The sequence below is a fragment of the Lemur catta genome, chromosome 2 (assembly GCF_020740605.2).
Source record: "Lemur catta isolate mLemCat1 chromosome 2, mLemCat1.pri, whole genome shotgun sequence".
Classification (NCBI taxonomy): domain Eukaryota; kingdom Metazoa; phylum Chordata; class Mammalia; order Primates; family Lemuridae; genus Lemur; species Lemur catta.
This window is the reverse complement of record NC_059129.1, coordinates 120,251,514-120,269,224: the sequence shown is the minus strand read 5'-3', so window position 1 is coordinate 120,269,224 and position 17,711 is coordinate 120,251,514. Positions and strand designations below refer to the sequence as shown.

The 17,711-nt window shown below is 36.6% G+C and overlaps 1 protein-coding gene across 1 annotated transcript; it reads left to right on the top strand.

Moving 5' to 3' along the window:
- The first annotated feature begins 9,368 nt into the window (after positions 1–9,368).
- Positions 9,369–15,898, top strand: TAAR1 (trace amine associated receptor 1). The gene is made up of 3 exons (XM_045542247.1): positions 9,369–9,441; positions 13,593–14,678; positions 15,855–15,898. The coding sequence occupies exons 2-3, from the start codon at positions 13,721–13,723 to the stop codon at positions 15,896–15,898; spliced, it is 1,002 nt and encodes a 333-aa protein (XP_045398203.1). The 5' UTR covers positions 9,369–9,441; positions 13,593–13,720.
- Positions 15,899–17,711: the final 1,813 nt, after the last annotated feature.

Genomic DNA, 17,711 nt, shown 5'->3' with positions numbered 1-17,711 from the left:
TTGGATGTTTGTCCCCTCCAAGTCTCATGTTGAAATTTGGTCTCCAATGTTAGAGGTGGAGCTGAGTGGGAGGCGTTTGGGTCATGGGGCCTCATGAATGGCTTGGTGCCCTCCCTGTGGTAATGAGTGGCAATGAGTGAGTTCTCACTCTGTTAGTTCACTTGAGAGTTGGTTGTTTATAAAGAGCCTGGAATTTCCTCCTCTGTCTCTCTCCACGTGACATGCCTACTCCCTCTTCATCTTCCCCCTTGATTGGAAGCTCACTGAAGCCCTCACCAGGAGCAGATGCGGGTGCCACGCTTCCAGTACAGCCTGCAGGACTGTGCGCCAAATAAACTTCTTTTTTTTTAATAAATTACCCAGTCTCTGATACTTCCTTTATGGCAACGCAAAACTGACTAAGACAACAGGGGAGTGGAAAAGTTCTTTAAATCTCTACAAATACATCTGTATAAAAATTAAACGAAGAAAAACAACAGCACAGAACTTTCAGTTTCCAAGAATAGTTAGTGCTTGGCGAGGGTTCCAAGTGCCTGTGTCTGCTGGCTGTAGGGGAAGGGTGCTCCCACTTGCCTTGAAGCCTTGATCTTGCAAAATATTCAAGATTGCAAAAAATAAAGAAAAAAAAATCAAACAATTGTAAAATACAAAAATGCCCCTGCAGGATTCCATGGCCCCCTCACCCTAACCCCTGAAGCCAGGGTATGTTCCACCCCTCGCATCCCTAGAGGATGGTGGCTATTTTCACTTACTTGACAGCCCCTCGGCACCCAGCCCAGTGTGTGCCGCCATCCAGGGGCCCCGGCACGAGTTATTGTGTTTGTTTTTAAGACATTTCCAGTGCATGTTACTACTGCTGAGGTATAATAATAGGAAAAAATAAGCATTTTTCAAGTGCCTACTTAAACCAGGCACTTTCTCACACAAAACAATCCTCTTAAGCAAGCACTATTTATTTTATTTTAAAAGGATAACATTGAGGCTTAGAGAGGCTAAGTACAGATGGTTCCCTACTTAAAGAAGTTTCAACTTATGTTTTTTTTGACTTTACAATGGTGTGAAAGCAATACGCTTTTAGTAGGAACCGTACTTCAAATTTTGAATTTTCAATTTTTCCTGGGCTAGCGATACATGTGCTATGATATTTTCTCACCGTGTTAGGCACTGACAGCGAGCTGCAGTAACAGCAAGCTGCAGCTCCCTGTCGCCCACACAACCATGGCATTAAGCAACGAATACTGTGCCCTCCAGCATATTAAATAAATTACATGAGATATTCAATACTTTATTATAGACTTTATGTAGTCTAATGTAAGTGTTCATTTAGGGAAGGCTAGGCTAACCTATGATGTTTGTTAGGTTAGGTGTATTAAATGCATTTCAATTTATGATATTTTTGACTTCTGATGGGTTTCTTAGGATGTAACCCCATCATAAGTTGAGCAGCATCTAATATATTCAAGGTCAACCAATGATATGCAGTTAAGCTGGGATAAAATGCCCAGCTTCTTTTACTTCAAACATATATACATTTTCACTGTGCCATACTTTCTCTTGGAATGTGTATTAGTCAGCATAGGCTAGGTTATGATGCAATAACAAATAATACCAAAAACTTCATGGCTTAAAACAACAAAAGTTTGTTTCTTGCCTATGCTGAGTCCACTCTAGGGGAGCTAATCTCTGTGTCATAGCTCAGGACCCCAGGCTTTTTCTCTCTTGTGTTAATTCCTTATCAACTTGTACTTCCATAATTTCTGGAGCATGAGAAAATAGGGAAAAATTACACACTGCCTCTTAAATGCTTTCATTTAGAGTGATACATGTCATTTTCACTCATATTTTATTGGCCAAAGCAAGTCATATGGCCATGCAAAATTTAAAAGGAGTAGGAAGTGTAATTACCCTGCATGTCCAGGAAGGGGAAGAGATTCATAAATATTGATGTGCACTAGTAATATCTATCACTGAATGTAAGTTCCTCAAAAACATGGATCTTATATGCTTCTTCAACTTTAGCACACAGAAATCAGACAAAAAATGATTAATGTCTGCCATGAGTTACCAGGGCTGCTGTTATCATTCCCTTATTCCCCAACCTATAATAACCTCCTTGTCTTCTGCCCTGTTATTTTGTTGTCAGTAACTGCCAGTTGCAAGCCAATAAAGACAGGCTAAGGTCAAGTTTATCCATTCCCTGTCCTTTCCATGGATCTGAAGGCAATTTTAGCTGTATTTTCTTGCCCAGAGAATGTGAAGCCACCTCTGATATTTTGTGTATAGTGATTTATAGTTTTCAAAACATTTTTTACATATATTTTCTTATATTTCACAGGGTAGGTGAAATATCTCTCTAATACATTTTGCATTAGAGAGCAAAGTGTCATGTTCAAAGCTTCTAATTTATATGTATCAAATCCTCAAACCAGAATCATTTAACTTCATGTTTAATGCTTTGTCTATCACTGTAGGTTGCTAGTCTTTTCTCGCATAGCCACGCTAGCCTGTGGCTTCCTGAGGCACTCAGTGTCGATCCTGTTTGATTTACGTGTTAGACACTGATTTGTTGCTCAATGATTATTAAAGCCAGATTTCTATTGAACCCTTACCTTTCTAAGAGAGATATGTTATCTTCCTCATAGTTGATCTTGTAGCTTTAATAGCTGCACACTTTGATACAATGCAGGGTGAGGGCTAAGGTAAAAGTGCACAATTAATATTAAAACATATGTACGTGGAACAAAGATTGAAGTTTGTTGATCATATCTGTCCACGTGGCATGGAGAGTATGAATTTTCCTTGAGATACTGGAAGACTGAAAACGTAAAGAATGGGAATTTTTCAGACTTGAGAGGTAAGTTTAGAAGGATCAATGAAATATGTTAACAGAAGAGCTATATGTCTTTTAATATTGCTATTCAAAAATCAGTTCTATATGGTGGTCCAGCCACAGAAATACAGCAAAAGTGCTTATCAGCATGAACAGCTACTTAGCTATTGATACTTTCTAGAAAATTTAAGTTCCAGCCAAAGCAAACAGGATGCAGCTGTCAGTATGGTGGTGGACTGTCTGATAAATAGTTAATGTTTGGGCACCGTGCATTCAAGACATGTTGACTGGATAAACTTTGAAAAGAGGTATGAAAACATTAGTATCACAAAATGCTATTTTAATAGACTATGATGTTGATTTAATGAAATTGGTTGTGAACCAGCTGGCTTTTTTATTCTTGTCTATGGTAAAATTTTGTCTTGCTCCATCAAATATAACTAACTGAAGGTTTATTTACTATCGCAACATGAGTAAAAATTAACTGAAAAGCCTGTTATCACGTGTACGTAGGACTAGGAAACTGGTTGTTGCAGAGATCAATTATAAAAGCACTGTGGCAAGAAAATAAAATCTGATAGCCTGAAATTAGCTTCTTAAATACACACAAATAATTTCATTTTAACACAAATAAATATGTGAAAGTTATCTTCAGAAACGGCTGATAAAAATATAATACTTTTAGCGATTAAGATAATTACAAATGCCATTTAAAAATGTTTTGATGGCCGGGCACAGTGGCTCATGCCTATAATCCTATCACTTGGGGAGGCCGAGGTGGGAGAATCACTCGAAGCCAGGAGTTAGAGACCAGTCTGAGCAAGAAGGAGACCCCATCTCCACAAAAAATAGAAAAGTTAACCGGGTGTCGTTGTGTGTGTCAGTAGTCCCAGCTACTCAGGAGGCTGACACAGGAGAATCATTTGAGCCCAGGAGTTTGAGATTGCGGTGAGCTATACTGATGCCACTGCACTAAAGCCTGGGCGACAGAGCAAGACCCTGTTTCAAAAAAAAAAGAATTTTTGAAATTACTCTTAGCATCTCATCTGCCTAGCTTGTAATTAACAAGATTCCCTTGCCCACCCATTCATAGATGGGTGTTAAGTAAAGTTCGCATTAATGGAGTAATCTCAGTTTCTTCTATCCAGGTATTTAGAGGGTCTGTAGGAGAAACCAGCTATAGAGAAGGAAAATCTTCATTCAATTTTTTTTTTTTCCAGATTCTTGGTAGTGATTAGGAGCTAGAACTCTGGAGTCAAACAAATGTGGAATCAAATACTACTGCTCCCCTTAGTATTTATCTGATTCTAAGTTGATTCCTTTGTAAAGCAATGGTTAAAAATAATATCTATTATTTGGAGTTGTTGTGGGAATAAATTTGGGTTTCATGTCATACCCTTAGCCTTGTGACTAGTACAGGAACAGTAAAAGCTCTCCTCTCCTTCCCCCTTCTCTTTTTCCTTTTCCTCCTCCTCTTCCTCCTCCTCCTCTCCTCTTTCTCCTCCTCTGCCCTCCTCCCCTCCTCCTCCTCTTCTTCTTGCTCACTGTTCCTCTTTATTATGACTGACAATGGCAAGCTTAGGCTGTGCCTGCACAAGCACTTGATTCATGTTCTGCCTTTGAGAGTTTCAAAGATGCCAAACGAGGGTGTGAGTGACACACTGTGGGAAATTCACTATTATAAGTTGTTGCCCTAGTTTCTCCCAACCTTTCCCCTCCCACAGGGGGGAAAACGTGAGAAGGGTAAAGTTACTTCATACTGGGTCACTCCATCCTGAGACCTTTGGGAGGAGGGTGGAGGGACCAAGTACAAAACAAACAAACAAACAAAAAATAAATAAATAAAAATTTAAAACAAACAAACAAACAAACAAAAAAACCAAAAACCCATATCCTATAAAAATTGTAGAGGGCTGCCCTCTACAGGTTCATGTGAATATAACATCTGGGTCAGAGATTCAAATTCAATAAGATTAACATTCAAGGTCTAGTTTCTTAGGGGTGGTTCAGAATGAGAAAGTACTCTTCCTGAAATGTATAAGCTGAGTGCCTTGTTAACATGTTCTTCTTCTACTTATGGTGCCAAGTAAATAGATACACAGACAGTTCTCCAAAGCTCCACTCTGTAATATTCATGAAAAGATTCAGAGTTGGTGGCATTGGGAAGATACTACTTATCAGTTGATCTGTTTTCTGAAAGGAGTTTTAGAAGATTTATGAAATCTGATAACAGTTGGTCTTTTCTCGGGGGGTCTGAACTAAACACAATTTTTGGAGTACCACTTTGAGTTTTAGCCTCCATATTATTAGGTTCCATAACTAGTATTTACTGAGTTTCTACTAAGTTCCAAGGGCTGTGATAGACCTTTTACATATAAATATTCTAAATACACTATTTTGATATAAATGCTCTTGATATGCTAAGATATTTAGACAACGCAATACAGAGCGTGGCATACAGTAGGCATTCCATAAATGACAGACTGCGTACTGCTATGCCAGCTGGATACTCATTTCAGACCAGCAGTAGCTTCATGAAATAAAGCTGCTTGGGAAACCAAATCATATGTATAGGTCACTTGATAAAAATAATTTAAAAATCAGAGTAAAGGGACTTTATATTTTTATGGAATACTTTTTAGAAAGCCATGATAGTTTTGTTGTGTCATCTTTCTCCACATTAGGAATAGAACTGCCCAACTGACCATGTGCATGTCCCATTTCAGGAAGTGCTCAGTTCTGGACAATGCCAGGGCTATGCCATGTGATTTCAGGGGCTTGAAGCCACATCCTTTGTACCAGGACCTTTCTCCCGCAGGGCCCAAATTCCACACGTCGAGACATTTCGTTATGCATTGAAGACTGTACGGTTTGCTTGTGTGTTTTTAATGGCAAATATCTCTGGGCATGATCATATTCATTTTGCTGTTGAAAACTTGGGGCCTCTGACAACCATATCCTTGAAAATAAGGCCTCTCAACTGCAAAGAAGTGTGAGAGCATCTGAGGAAAGGAGAGGTGGAAAGACGTCAGACAAAACCCTCACTAGCTTTACTGTAAAAATTGAGGGATGAGGAGAAAGGGGAAGGGCCCTCAGAACAGGGAATTCTCCTGAAACTGGAGACCTTTCTGTAACAGTTTCCAAGAGATAACTAATTATGTCCCCTGTAAGCTTAACAAGAAGTTTGTATAGTTTCTTGTTGAGATTAAATTGTTTTCTTTTTATGTCAGCAGAAAACAGCTAGGCCCAAATGTCAACATCAAATGCAATTAATTGTAAAGACTAGTATCCTTTCCCTTATTTTTGCCTTAGTCAACCGATATTTTTTACATTGCAAGTGATATTTCTACTCTAGTTCTTCAGTATTTTTAGCAGAAGGTAGATAAGGATCTTACCAGTAAAATGGCTTTGAATTCCCATTTTCTTGCTTTGATTGGTGGTAGAAAATCTCACAGTCTCTCTTCTTTATATCAGCAGTCAGTAAACTGTTTGCTATGTATAAAGTTTTGTTGGAACACAGCCACACCCATTTATTTGCCATTCACTATGGGTTCTTTCATGTTACAATGGCAAGATTGAGTAGGCGCCACAAATCTATGGCCCACAAAGCTTCAGATATTTACTTTACAGAAACTATTTGCTGACCCCTAATCTATATGATAAGGAAAACTTCTATGAATATAAAACTGGGCACTCTACTCCTAGCTTATGCATTTCATAATTTGTTATCATCTCTTAGGATGTGATTTTTTTTATAGTATTGGCTGATTATGGCACTTTTCTTCAATTATACTGAAAAATAGCCAATATTTGTGGCATTTTCATGCAGCCCTGTGCATCTGCTTTCATTACCTTTTTAACAGCTCAGAGCATTTTAAGTACTCCTGTGCTGATACACTAACCCCACCCCCACCCCAGCCTCTTCACTTACATGCATCAAGCTCCAAATTTATCCTGAACACTTCTCCCCATCTTAACACTCTGTTATCCAGAAGCTCTGCTCTCATAAGCTAGCTTGTGATAAAACGTCTGTTAGTCAGTATTATCCTCAGAGAATTTCTACTTCATTCATTGCTTTAGATTGAAGGCACTGTGGGAAGTTTAAAATAAAAGTTCAATCAATTATTATAATAAAGTACAACAGGGGCTGTGATACCTGCAATTTTAAACAACACCTTAATCCAAAGAAGCTGCTCTGAAGAAGTACACGTGCCTATTATTGGGCAAGATGGTTTAAAGCAGGTGTATTAGGTTCATGAGGTAGTCAGATCATATCACGTGATTCTCTCTTAGCATTTAGCTGTAATATGGTTGTCTTGAAGTAATGTGCAGAGGATTGAGGACTGCAAAGTACCTAGCTTGGGGGAAAAACTGAAGAGGATTGACCACAAGTAGGCTGAGAAAAACATAATCTAAAAAGACTCACTGCAGCATGACTTTGCAAAATGAACCCTAAGATACAGGCTACTGGGGAATGAGAGGGGCAAGACCAAATAACCAGAACTCGATGGCAGTTCAAAATTAGAACGTAAACTCTTTGACCTGGATGGTGGGGACTTGGTTTTGTTCATTGTTTTCAAAACACTGTAAGGCATTAAACCATAAGAATTCTAGAAGAAAATATTGGAAAAACTCCTCTGGATATTGATCTAGGCAAAGAATTTGTGAAGGAGACCCTAATGGCAATCACTTATTCAAAAATAAATAAATGAGACTTGATTAAATTAAAAAGCTCCTGCACAGCCAAGGAAATAATTAACATAACCAATAGCCTACAGAATGGGAGAAAATATTTGCAAGCTACATATCCAATAAAGGACTAATAAACAAAAATCTACAAAGAGCTTAAGCAAATTAGTAAGAAAAAATCAAACAACCCCATTAAAAAGTGGTGAAAAGACATGAACAGAAGCTTCTCAAAAGAAGATACACAAATGGCCAATAAACATATGAAAAAATGCTCAATGTCACTAATCATGAGGGAAATGTAAATCAAAACCACAAGATACCACCTTATCCCAGTCAGAATGGCTTTTTTTAAAAGGTGCAAAAACAATAGATGCTGGTGTGGATGCAGAGAGAAAGGAACACTTATACACTTCCGGTGGGACTGCAAATTAGTACCACCTCTATGGAAAACAGTATGGAGATACCTCAAAGAACTAGAAGTCATCCTACCATTTGATCCAGAAGTCTCAGTACTGGGTATTTACCCAAAGGAAAAGAAGTCATTTTATCAAAAAGTCACCTCCACTTGAATGTTTATTGTAGTACAATCACAATTGCAAAGATGTGGAATCAACCCAAATGCCCATGAATTCGTGAGTGGATTAGCAAAATGTTGTATATGTATACCATGGAATACTACTCATCCGTGAAGAGGGATGACTTAATGCCTTTTGCAACAATTTGGGTGGAACTGGAGACGGTTATCCTAATTGAAGTACCTAAAGGATGGAAAAACAAACATCATATGTACTCACTATTAAATTGGAACTAATGGATGAGCACACATGTGTATAGAGGGAAGTAAATCTCAAAGGAAATCAAGCAGGGGGTAGCGGGTAGGAGGGGATGGGTGAAAACCTACCTAATGGGTACAATAAACACTATCCAGGTGATGGGCGTACTTTTAACCATGACTCAAACATTACAAAAGTGATCCATGTAGCCATAAATATTTGTAGCCCCATAATACTTTGAAATAAAAATAAAGTGCACATACAAGCAAAAGAAAAAAAAAACACTGATGGTATAAATATTTTTAGCCACATAACCTCTAAGGCAATGTTTTTCTAATTGTGGTTAGTAACATTATTGGGTTGTAAATCCAAGTAATTAAACAGCTAATTAAAAAAATAAAGAGAATAAAATAGAAAATATCAGAGTGAATTAAAGTAAGGGTATTTTTTAATGAATACTTTTGCTTTTGTTATGGGTGCATACCTACATGTGTACTGAATCATGGTATAAGATGTATTTCTTCCTATAGGTTGTGGTAAAAAAAAAGTTTGGAAGCTATTGCTTTAAAGTATTTTCTAACTATAAGATGTTATTAGGCTTAAGTACATTCTAATTTTTAAAAAAATACTCATTTGGTGGGGACAAGTCATCTGTTTTGAAAGTGAGTTATTTTTTAAAATGCTAATTATTTCCTTTGTACAGATATCTGATAGAGGAAGACTTTTCTTTCCAGATCAATCAACAATTAAGGCAGTTTTACAGGACATATGTTTTCATTTATAAACTGTTAACACTCATGACTGTGGTTCCTGGTGGCCTGTGCCTGGAATTATTTTTAAAGTAGTGGTAATATTTACTTTCTTTATTTAGCTTGCTCACTAGTAACTTCCTGATGCTGGTTCGGAATGAAAGCACCTGCCCAGTTGTATTTCAAAATAACATATTGTTAGCTCGTTTCAGGCAGATTTATTATCGGCTTATCTATTTCAGATTTTAGTATGTGCGTCACTCTGTCTACACTGACCGTGGCCTACAATAGAGCAGCAGGTGGCTCTAGCCAGCACCAGGTTTAGAGGACACTGATGCCGACAGCCTGGTCCCAAAGTCAGTGTTTCTGTTTTCCGGCTCATCCACTCTTTCCTGAGCAGGTAGGTCTGAATACACTCAACAGCCACACCAAATCTTAAAGACGAACCCGGAGGCCTGGTGGAGTATTTTATAGGTAGAATCCTAAAGATAATGAGATTTATCATTGGCTTGGTACTTATTTATTAAAATTTAGGATTATTTAGTGTGATGTTTAGCAGTAATTTAGTTACTGAACACATGATTTAATAAGAGAAGCTAAAAGAATAGTTATATATTTTTAAATAGCTGACGTTACATATGCTTTCAAAAAATGTTTCTCTTTTATTAAAAATTCATCTGTGGAAAGCTAGGACATTTGAAAAGTTGAAACATGGTTTTTTTTTTAATCTCCTTTTTTGTGAATGAAGAAGGACATCCATATTGTGTACATTGGCTAGTTTTAGGGTAATATAAGGAATCTTGATAGAAATTTTATAGGTTTTAAAGATAAAATGTATCTTATTACATACAAAACTACAAGACTAAAATATTATTTGAATAAATATTACTTGGTGGGAAAAATTCTGGCACATTTCCAAATGACTTCACACTTTAGTGTGTGTATGTGTGTGTGTGTGTGTGTGTGTGTGTGTGTATCTACGCCATATATTAGATCAATTAACTAAGAATCTTCTAGTTATGATTACCTAAATCTGATTCATATTACCTTGCCCATGTCAAATTAGCAGAAATACTTCCATGTTTAGTCTATATACCATAATATTGCTGGAGATTGTTCTTCTTTTTGATCTGTTAGTCTGTGTTGACATATGAGCAAACAAATAGATTTTGCCCTGTTTCCCGTTTCTTTGCAGTGGAAATAGTTTGCTTCCAGGGATTTTCCATCTCAAGAATCATGACTTAAACATTTAAAAATGTTGTTTCTCCTGGCCCTTATCTCTTTCCCCCTTTAAAATTAAGTATTTTTCAAAACTACTTTAGTATTTTAGTAAAGAATACTAGATAAATTATAGAACTGTGATCATATTTTTGGAATGAAATTATTACCAAGTTCATTTTTGTTTCCAAATTTGTGTAGTAGAACAAAAAAAGAAAATGGGTTCAGTTCAGAAACTTAACAAAAGTGCAATTTTAATACAAAGGTGACATGAATAGATAACTCATGCAAAGAATTATACAAGCAAAAGAAACACAAATAGATAAATGTATTGATAATTATTCACCCATAGTTTTTTAAAGAAATCAAACTCAATTCACAGGCAATACATTTAAATTAATTAAATAATTTCTTTCTAGTTATGCAAGTAAAACATTCTCATAGTAGGAAAGTTGGAATATATCAGAAAGATAGAGAAGTAAGTAAAACTCACCCATTATTTCACCACCCAGGAAAAAATCATGGCTAAAAATTGGTATTATTTCTTTTTTGTTACCATTGAATTCTTTTTAGTTTTTGAGTTTCAATTGCATCATCTCTGAGTAAACAATATTGAGAATTTGGAGTATTTCATCTCATACATATATCTCATGTTTATACAAATATATATATGTGTATATCCCTATATATGGTATTTTTAAATACTCTGAAAATGTTTTTTCTTTACTTAACAAGATATCATTGACACCTTTTTAAATCTCTCTATAAAAAGAACCAACTCATTCTATTCAACGTCTTGTTGAACATATATTATACATCTACTGCTATATATATGTCTGATGTAAGTTTACACTATTTTACTTTACTTTTGTTGCTATTGCAAAACCTATTGCACTGAACATTTGCTGGGTCAAACAACATGAGCATTTTCAACTTTAAAAAATGCTGCTAGAGCAACTTTCCAAGATTAAATTAATAGCTTTACATCTTTCTATCCAGTCAAGAAGTTTGTCTTGCCAGGCCCTCACCGACCCTGATAACAACTGGTCCTGATTATGTAAGGAGTCTTCATAGAGATTGTTATAGGTTTTAATATTAAAATGTATTTTTATACATTTTAATTATTAAGATAGTTAAGAATTCAAGTTTCAGGCCAATATTAAGAGTTTACTTGAAATTTTTTTTTTCATTTTAAATATCCTTATTTAACAAGCATTATAATTCTTTTTGATTTACACTAAAAATTTAGATAATATTACTCACTGTTGTTGCTTTTATTCTTCATCTCTTGCTATCTAGAAATTTTTGTTTTGGTATAATTTTTATATTGCTACAGTATTTCCTGGAGTTTCTCAGAAGGTGGTTATATATGCATATTTGCTGTCTTTCTTTTACCCTTGTATAATCACTGTTTTGGCTGAATATAAGATTGACGAATTGCCATCCTATTTCCTTAATAGTCTCTAAGCTCATCCTACTGCCTTCTGGCTTCCAAAATTACAGATGAGAAGCCCTATGCTAGCCTGAACCTCTTCCCTTTTAAAAGAACAAGTTCTTTCTATCTGTGTGCTTGTAACATTTTCTCCTTGATCTTTGGAATTCAGAACTAGGCTAAGCATATGTGCATGAATTTTTGTTGGCCCCAGGCATAGAAATGAGCTAAGGAATTCCTCAGTTCATTTGTTCATTCATTCAATCCTTATTCATTTTTGTGCTCAGTAGTTCTAGACATTTTCCAGACCCTGGAGCTATAGCAGTGAATAAAGCACAGGCCATTACATTATGACACCCCACCTTTATTTGCTTATCTTACTGTCTCCCCCACCTCTGCCTCCCCACCCTATTTATCTCCCTTTCTTCCAGGTGGGCTGAATATGTGCACAGAGGTAGACTAGGTTGTAGATGTGGAGGTGGGATTGTGGGTATTCTCTTCTGATCGCACCTATTTGCTCAGCAAAACAGGGTGCAAAGTCATCAGCTGAACGTGAAGATGACAGAAATATTTGGGACTCAAAAAGGGTGGAGGTATAAAATAGTCATCTCAGAGAGGAGGAGAACGAAAGCAACAGAGAAATGGAGTAGGCTTCTTGAGAAGTTCTAATGGTCCGTATTTGTCCTGAATTTATAACTGTGTGTGTGTTTTCCCCTACCACATTCAGTTGCACGTGGGCAGGAGTGTAGTGAGAAGAAAACTGGATTTAGCCAGGCTTCAGGCTTAGAAAAGTATGTTAATAGGAGAGAGCTTTAGATAATACGAGAAAATATTCGAATCTAAACTGAGTAAAGAGGTGGGCGTGAGTAAATGAAGAATAATAGGGGAGTGGGAAATGGGTTCAGATCAGGAGATGTACAGAGCAGTATGGGGATAAAAGTCTGAGCAATTAGGGAGGGTGGTTGATGGAACCAGGTACAAAGGGCCTGATGGGATTAGTGTTCATGGCCCTCTATGGGGAGGCTGCAGCGCTCTGCCAGTAAGATCCTGCCCCGCTAGACAGATCTATTTTAAACTATAAGTCCTATCAATACATTTTTAATTCATACGTCATTTTCAAACATTAGATGATTAGATAATTGGTACAGAACTGTTTGCTTAGCTAGGTAATTAAACAGATTTATTATCTTTCCATATTACTATTGTACATTCAACCTGGATAATTTGTATATACAGATAATGATCATTTCTAGCTCATAAATTCTTAAAGCTGGAAGAAAAGAAACAAAAACACTGTTTTGTCGGGTCCATAGGCAAGCTTTCAACTCATAATGTCATCATAGGGCATTTATTTAAACAAATACATCTATTTCAAAACAAATTATAACACTAAAAAATACACAAACGATGATGTTTAATATTCTTAAGTTGGGCAAATTATTCTATCAATGTGGCATTAATGTTATCAATAATTTTGAAGATACTATGCATAAGGCTCTATTTTTCTGAAACCTAGATGTGCAAATGGGGATTTGAGTCATTCCACTGGCAATTTCTATCTACCTCTTAACTGTAAGCATCTTCCACTAGACTCTGGCTTCCTATGGACAAAAACTATTTCCACAGATGAAAGAGTATGATAATAATCATAATTTGACCATCTCTGACCTATAAATGTGGTACTTTCTTATAGTTCCACCTACTAATTCAGCTTTGTATTTCTAGCATAATGTCTAGCTGCAAGTAGAAGTTAAAGAATTGTCAAACTAAACTATTGACCTGAACTTGGAAATAAAGCTCCTTCCAAAATAATTAATCTTCAACAAGAAGTAATAGGTAAACATGTTAGAAGTGAGAGGAATCAAATTGCCAATGATTTACTTTTTTCTTTCCCCTCCCAGGTTTCTGGGATAGGTATGTGCAAATAAAAAATAAAAGGAGACGGAACTCTAACCTGATTATGGATTTGGGAGAAAGGTTACTCAACATACAAAGGAAAAAATAAACTGGTGGACGGCTCTCAGGAACGATGCCCTTTTGCCAAAATATACTTAATATTTCCTGTGTGAAAAGCAACTGGTCGAATGACATCCGTGCTTCCCTGTACAGTTTAATGGTGCTCATAATTCTGACCACACTGGTTGGCAATCTGATAGTTATTATTTCCATATCACACTTCAAGCAACTTCATACCCCAACTAATTGGCTCATTCATTCCATGGCCACTGTGGACTTTCTGCTGGGGTGCCTAGTCATGCCTTACAGCATGGTGAGATCTGTTGAGCACCATTGGTATTTTGGAGAAGTCTTCTGTAAAATTCACACCAGCACTGATATTATGCTTAGTTCAGCATCCATTTTCCATTTGTCCTTCATCTCCATTGACCGCTACTGTGCTGTGTGTGACCCATTGAGATACAAAGCCAGGATCAATATCTTGGTTATTTTTGTGATGATCTTCGTTAGTTGGAGTGTCCCTGCTATTTATGCATTTGGAATGGTCTTTCTGGAGCTAAACCTCAAAGGAGCTGAAGAGATGTATTACAAACATGTTCACTGTAGAGGGGGTTGCACTGTCTTCTTCAGCAAGATATCTGGGGTAGTGGCCTTTATGACTTCATTCTATGTACCTGGATCTATTATGTTATGTGTCTATTATAGAATATATTTTATAGCTAATGGGCAGGCAAGATCAATTAACGATATGAATCAGAAGCTTCACATTGGATTGAAAGAGAAACATGGAATTTCACAAAGCAAAGAAAGAAAAGCTGCGAAGACATTAGGGATTGTGGTGGGAGTTTTCCTAATATGCTGGTGCCCTTTCTTTGTCTGTACAGTCATGGATCCTTTCCTGGACTACACTATTCCACCCACCTTGAATGATGCCTTGATTTGGTCTGGCTACTTGAACTCTACATTTAATCCAATGGTTTATGCATTTTTCTATCCTTGGTTTAGAAAAGCACTGAAGATGATTCTATCAGGTAAAATTTTCCAAAAAGATTCATCTATGTGTAAATTATTTTTAGAATCAAATCCATAGAATTATTATATTTTACTGTTGTGCAAAAGAGTTGGTGATCATATTTATGAACACATCGTGCTTTACCCTCTTCCCCCTCCCACCTGCCCGACACCCAGTGAATGTTACTTCAGTATGTGGGTGCGCGCTGTCTGTGGGATGGGCACGCTTGTAGCTGTGACTGTCGAGGCAAAGGCAATTTATGTAACCAAAGGGTTTGTACCCCCATAATATTCTGAAATTTTTTAAAAAAGCACATTATAATTAACTACATGCACCAATGACATGGACTTTTTAAAATCAGTTATTAATATTTGAGTCAAATTATGATGTTTATATCTCATTTCCTATTTTGTTCTACTACATTTTAAAAACATGGGTTACTTTTTAACTTAGTATAGGGCAATACAAGTTGCCCCTAATCATTTTTATTTTCAAAAGTACCTTAACTTTTTGTCATCTATGAGACCAGTTTGTCAAATTTTAAAAAGGGAACACAAGCATTTGGAGAGTTTTTTAGACTTTACAGCAAATTAATGTGATTTACTTCATTTGTTCCCACATGTTCCTCTTAAGATTATTCCTAAATGTTTTTTACTTTTCCTGGATGTGTTTTGCCTATTCTGCATAAATCTTTTAAAAAACCATTATATTTTCTATGTGATCATTATTGCTGGTATACAATAAAGTTTATATTAGCTTTCAGTTGACCTGTTTGGGTTTTCATTATACATAATCATGTTATCCTCAAACAATGCTAAGTTTTATCTCCTTTCTAATAATTGTGATTCTTATTTACCTCCCTTACCGTACTTCCTTAGTCAGCATTTCTAGAGCAATATTGATAATGGTGATGAGTTATCCTTGTCTTACATTTATTTTAAATTCCTATTCAAATTTTAATATTGATTCTACATTTTTCTGGGAACAGGTTCTTGACTCAAATAATTCTATATTTTTCCCTCGATACTAAAGGCCTTATAGCCTATCTTTCTTTGTAGGCTCTGTTTTTAATACTCCTAAGAAGAAATAACCAATCCTGTCAGCAAAGCAGGAAGAAAGGCCTGCTTTGTCTTTCCATATCCCAGCTTTATTGCAGCTTCCATTTCCTCATGTAGAAGGTATTTTTGTCTTTCAGTTATTCAAAGTCCATTTATCAACTGGAATCCGACTAGCTTTTGAGAACTTTCCTATCCCAACTAGTTTACAGTCTGTTGAAACTGTAAAGAAGAAATTGGCCCCCTGACTCTTCCTTTAACTAAACAGGTGAGTAGATAATCCAAGCTAAAATTTTCAGAGGGTCTTTCTCCAGGACTTGAATTTCTAGCAAAGGGATAAAACAGTGATCTTTAACAGAAAACAATGAAAACATGCAGGTGTCTATTTCATCCAAATGGTAAGATCATGGCCCGACTGCCCTTGGTATTCTTGCTTCCCAGACTCCAGAGCTTCCAACCTGTCTGTCCACTTCCAAACTGAGTTATCCAGCCTGTCATGGATTCCATGAGACCCAGATAGCCTTCCAATAAATTCTCTTTGAGAATAGCTTTTGATTACATCCACGGAAAGGACCTTAACTTGATATACAAGATTATGGTAAATACCAAAAAAGCAGTTTCAACACTACCCTCCTTCCCCAAACCAACTTCCAGTCGAAATAGTCTCATTTTCCATTCTCCTCTCAGAGGAATAGTCACATAAATTTCCATTCAGGGTCAGATAAAAAAGGTGTTAGCAAGGAAGTTTGTTGAAACTGATTTATTGGTGATAATAAATAATGTCATCTTAAGAGATCAGCGAACTGGAAGTTCTATTCTGATTTTAAACCTGGTGCTTGAAGTCAATAATACAGTGTTTGGAGAGTTATAAATACATGCCGAAAAGTAGGGCAAACCAGCTGAACTCTAATCCATTATAGATTCTGGTGAGCCACTATTTCCATGTAGCTGTACATTGTCAATGAGAGCGTGAATATTAAAGGTGTAAAGATACATGAAGAAAGATAAATGTTTTTAAATTTAACAAATAATAAAATACACAGGCAAAATTATTATTTAGTAGTTGGGATATGCACTCAATAATCTAGATGATGTATGAATCAGATGAAAGTTTTTTTCCCATCTTTTGCATTTTTAAAAGCTAAGGTGCATATTCATTTTCCGAAGTGTTTCCAGCATAACTCATTGAATGCATGGCCAGCTGTAAAAAGCACTGAAAGAAAGTAAATTTGTCTTTGACAGGTCCTCACCTTCTTTTACACATCCTTCCTCTTCCTAAAACCCCCTCCCCAAGCTTCTAGGCTTGAGAGACTTTAAGCTGCTCTGACATTCCAACTGATCATTCCATTGAGGCTGGTTCTGTTGTGAGTCACGTCAGCCTCAGGTTCTCAGTTGTTTCTGTCTTTGGTTTTTCCCAGTGGAAAGACATCGACTCACACACATTAAAAAGTTCTCAGCATATTTGTAAATTAAAGTGATTCAGGAGCTCAGAAGTTAAGCCGCTGAAAATGATTTGTCAATGGCAGGCATTCCTCTTCACACATGTACACGTCAGACAAGCAAAAACTGAAATGCTAAACTCTGAAATTTATTTATTGGTCAATGTGTTCACAATGTGATATGGTTAAGTAGTGTTTCTCAATCCTAGCTGCTCCTGGGGAGATTTTAAGGAATGTGGATCCTTGGGCCTTATGTCAAGAAGATGATCCTGGGTGAGGAGGGCAAGCCTGGGAGCCAGATGCCATGGGTTTACATTCTGGCTCCAGTATTCATTAGCCATCATTTGGACAAAGTTACCTAAAAACTCTTAGTTTACTCACTTATAAAATGAGGACAATAATACTACCTACCTCAATGGATTTTTGATTATTAGATGAGAGATACTGCCTAGCATGGGCCATGCACATAAAAACACTCAGGGAACATATGCTATTAGCATTATTCTCTGTCATTTTATTGATATGTGCCGTGGTGGTGGTCACTCAGTGTATGCTGAG

Bases quoted from the DNA above. Each gene is read 5' to 3' on its own strand.
- TAAR1 (XM_045542247.1), top strand. From the start codon at position 13,721: ATGCCCTTTTGCCAAAATATACTTAATATTTCCTGTGTGAAAAGCAAC. The intron at 14,679-15,854 runs GTAAAATTTTCC...TTTGTCTTTCAG, and splicing joins ACTGAAGATGATTCTATCAG to TTATTCAAAGTCCATTTATC.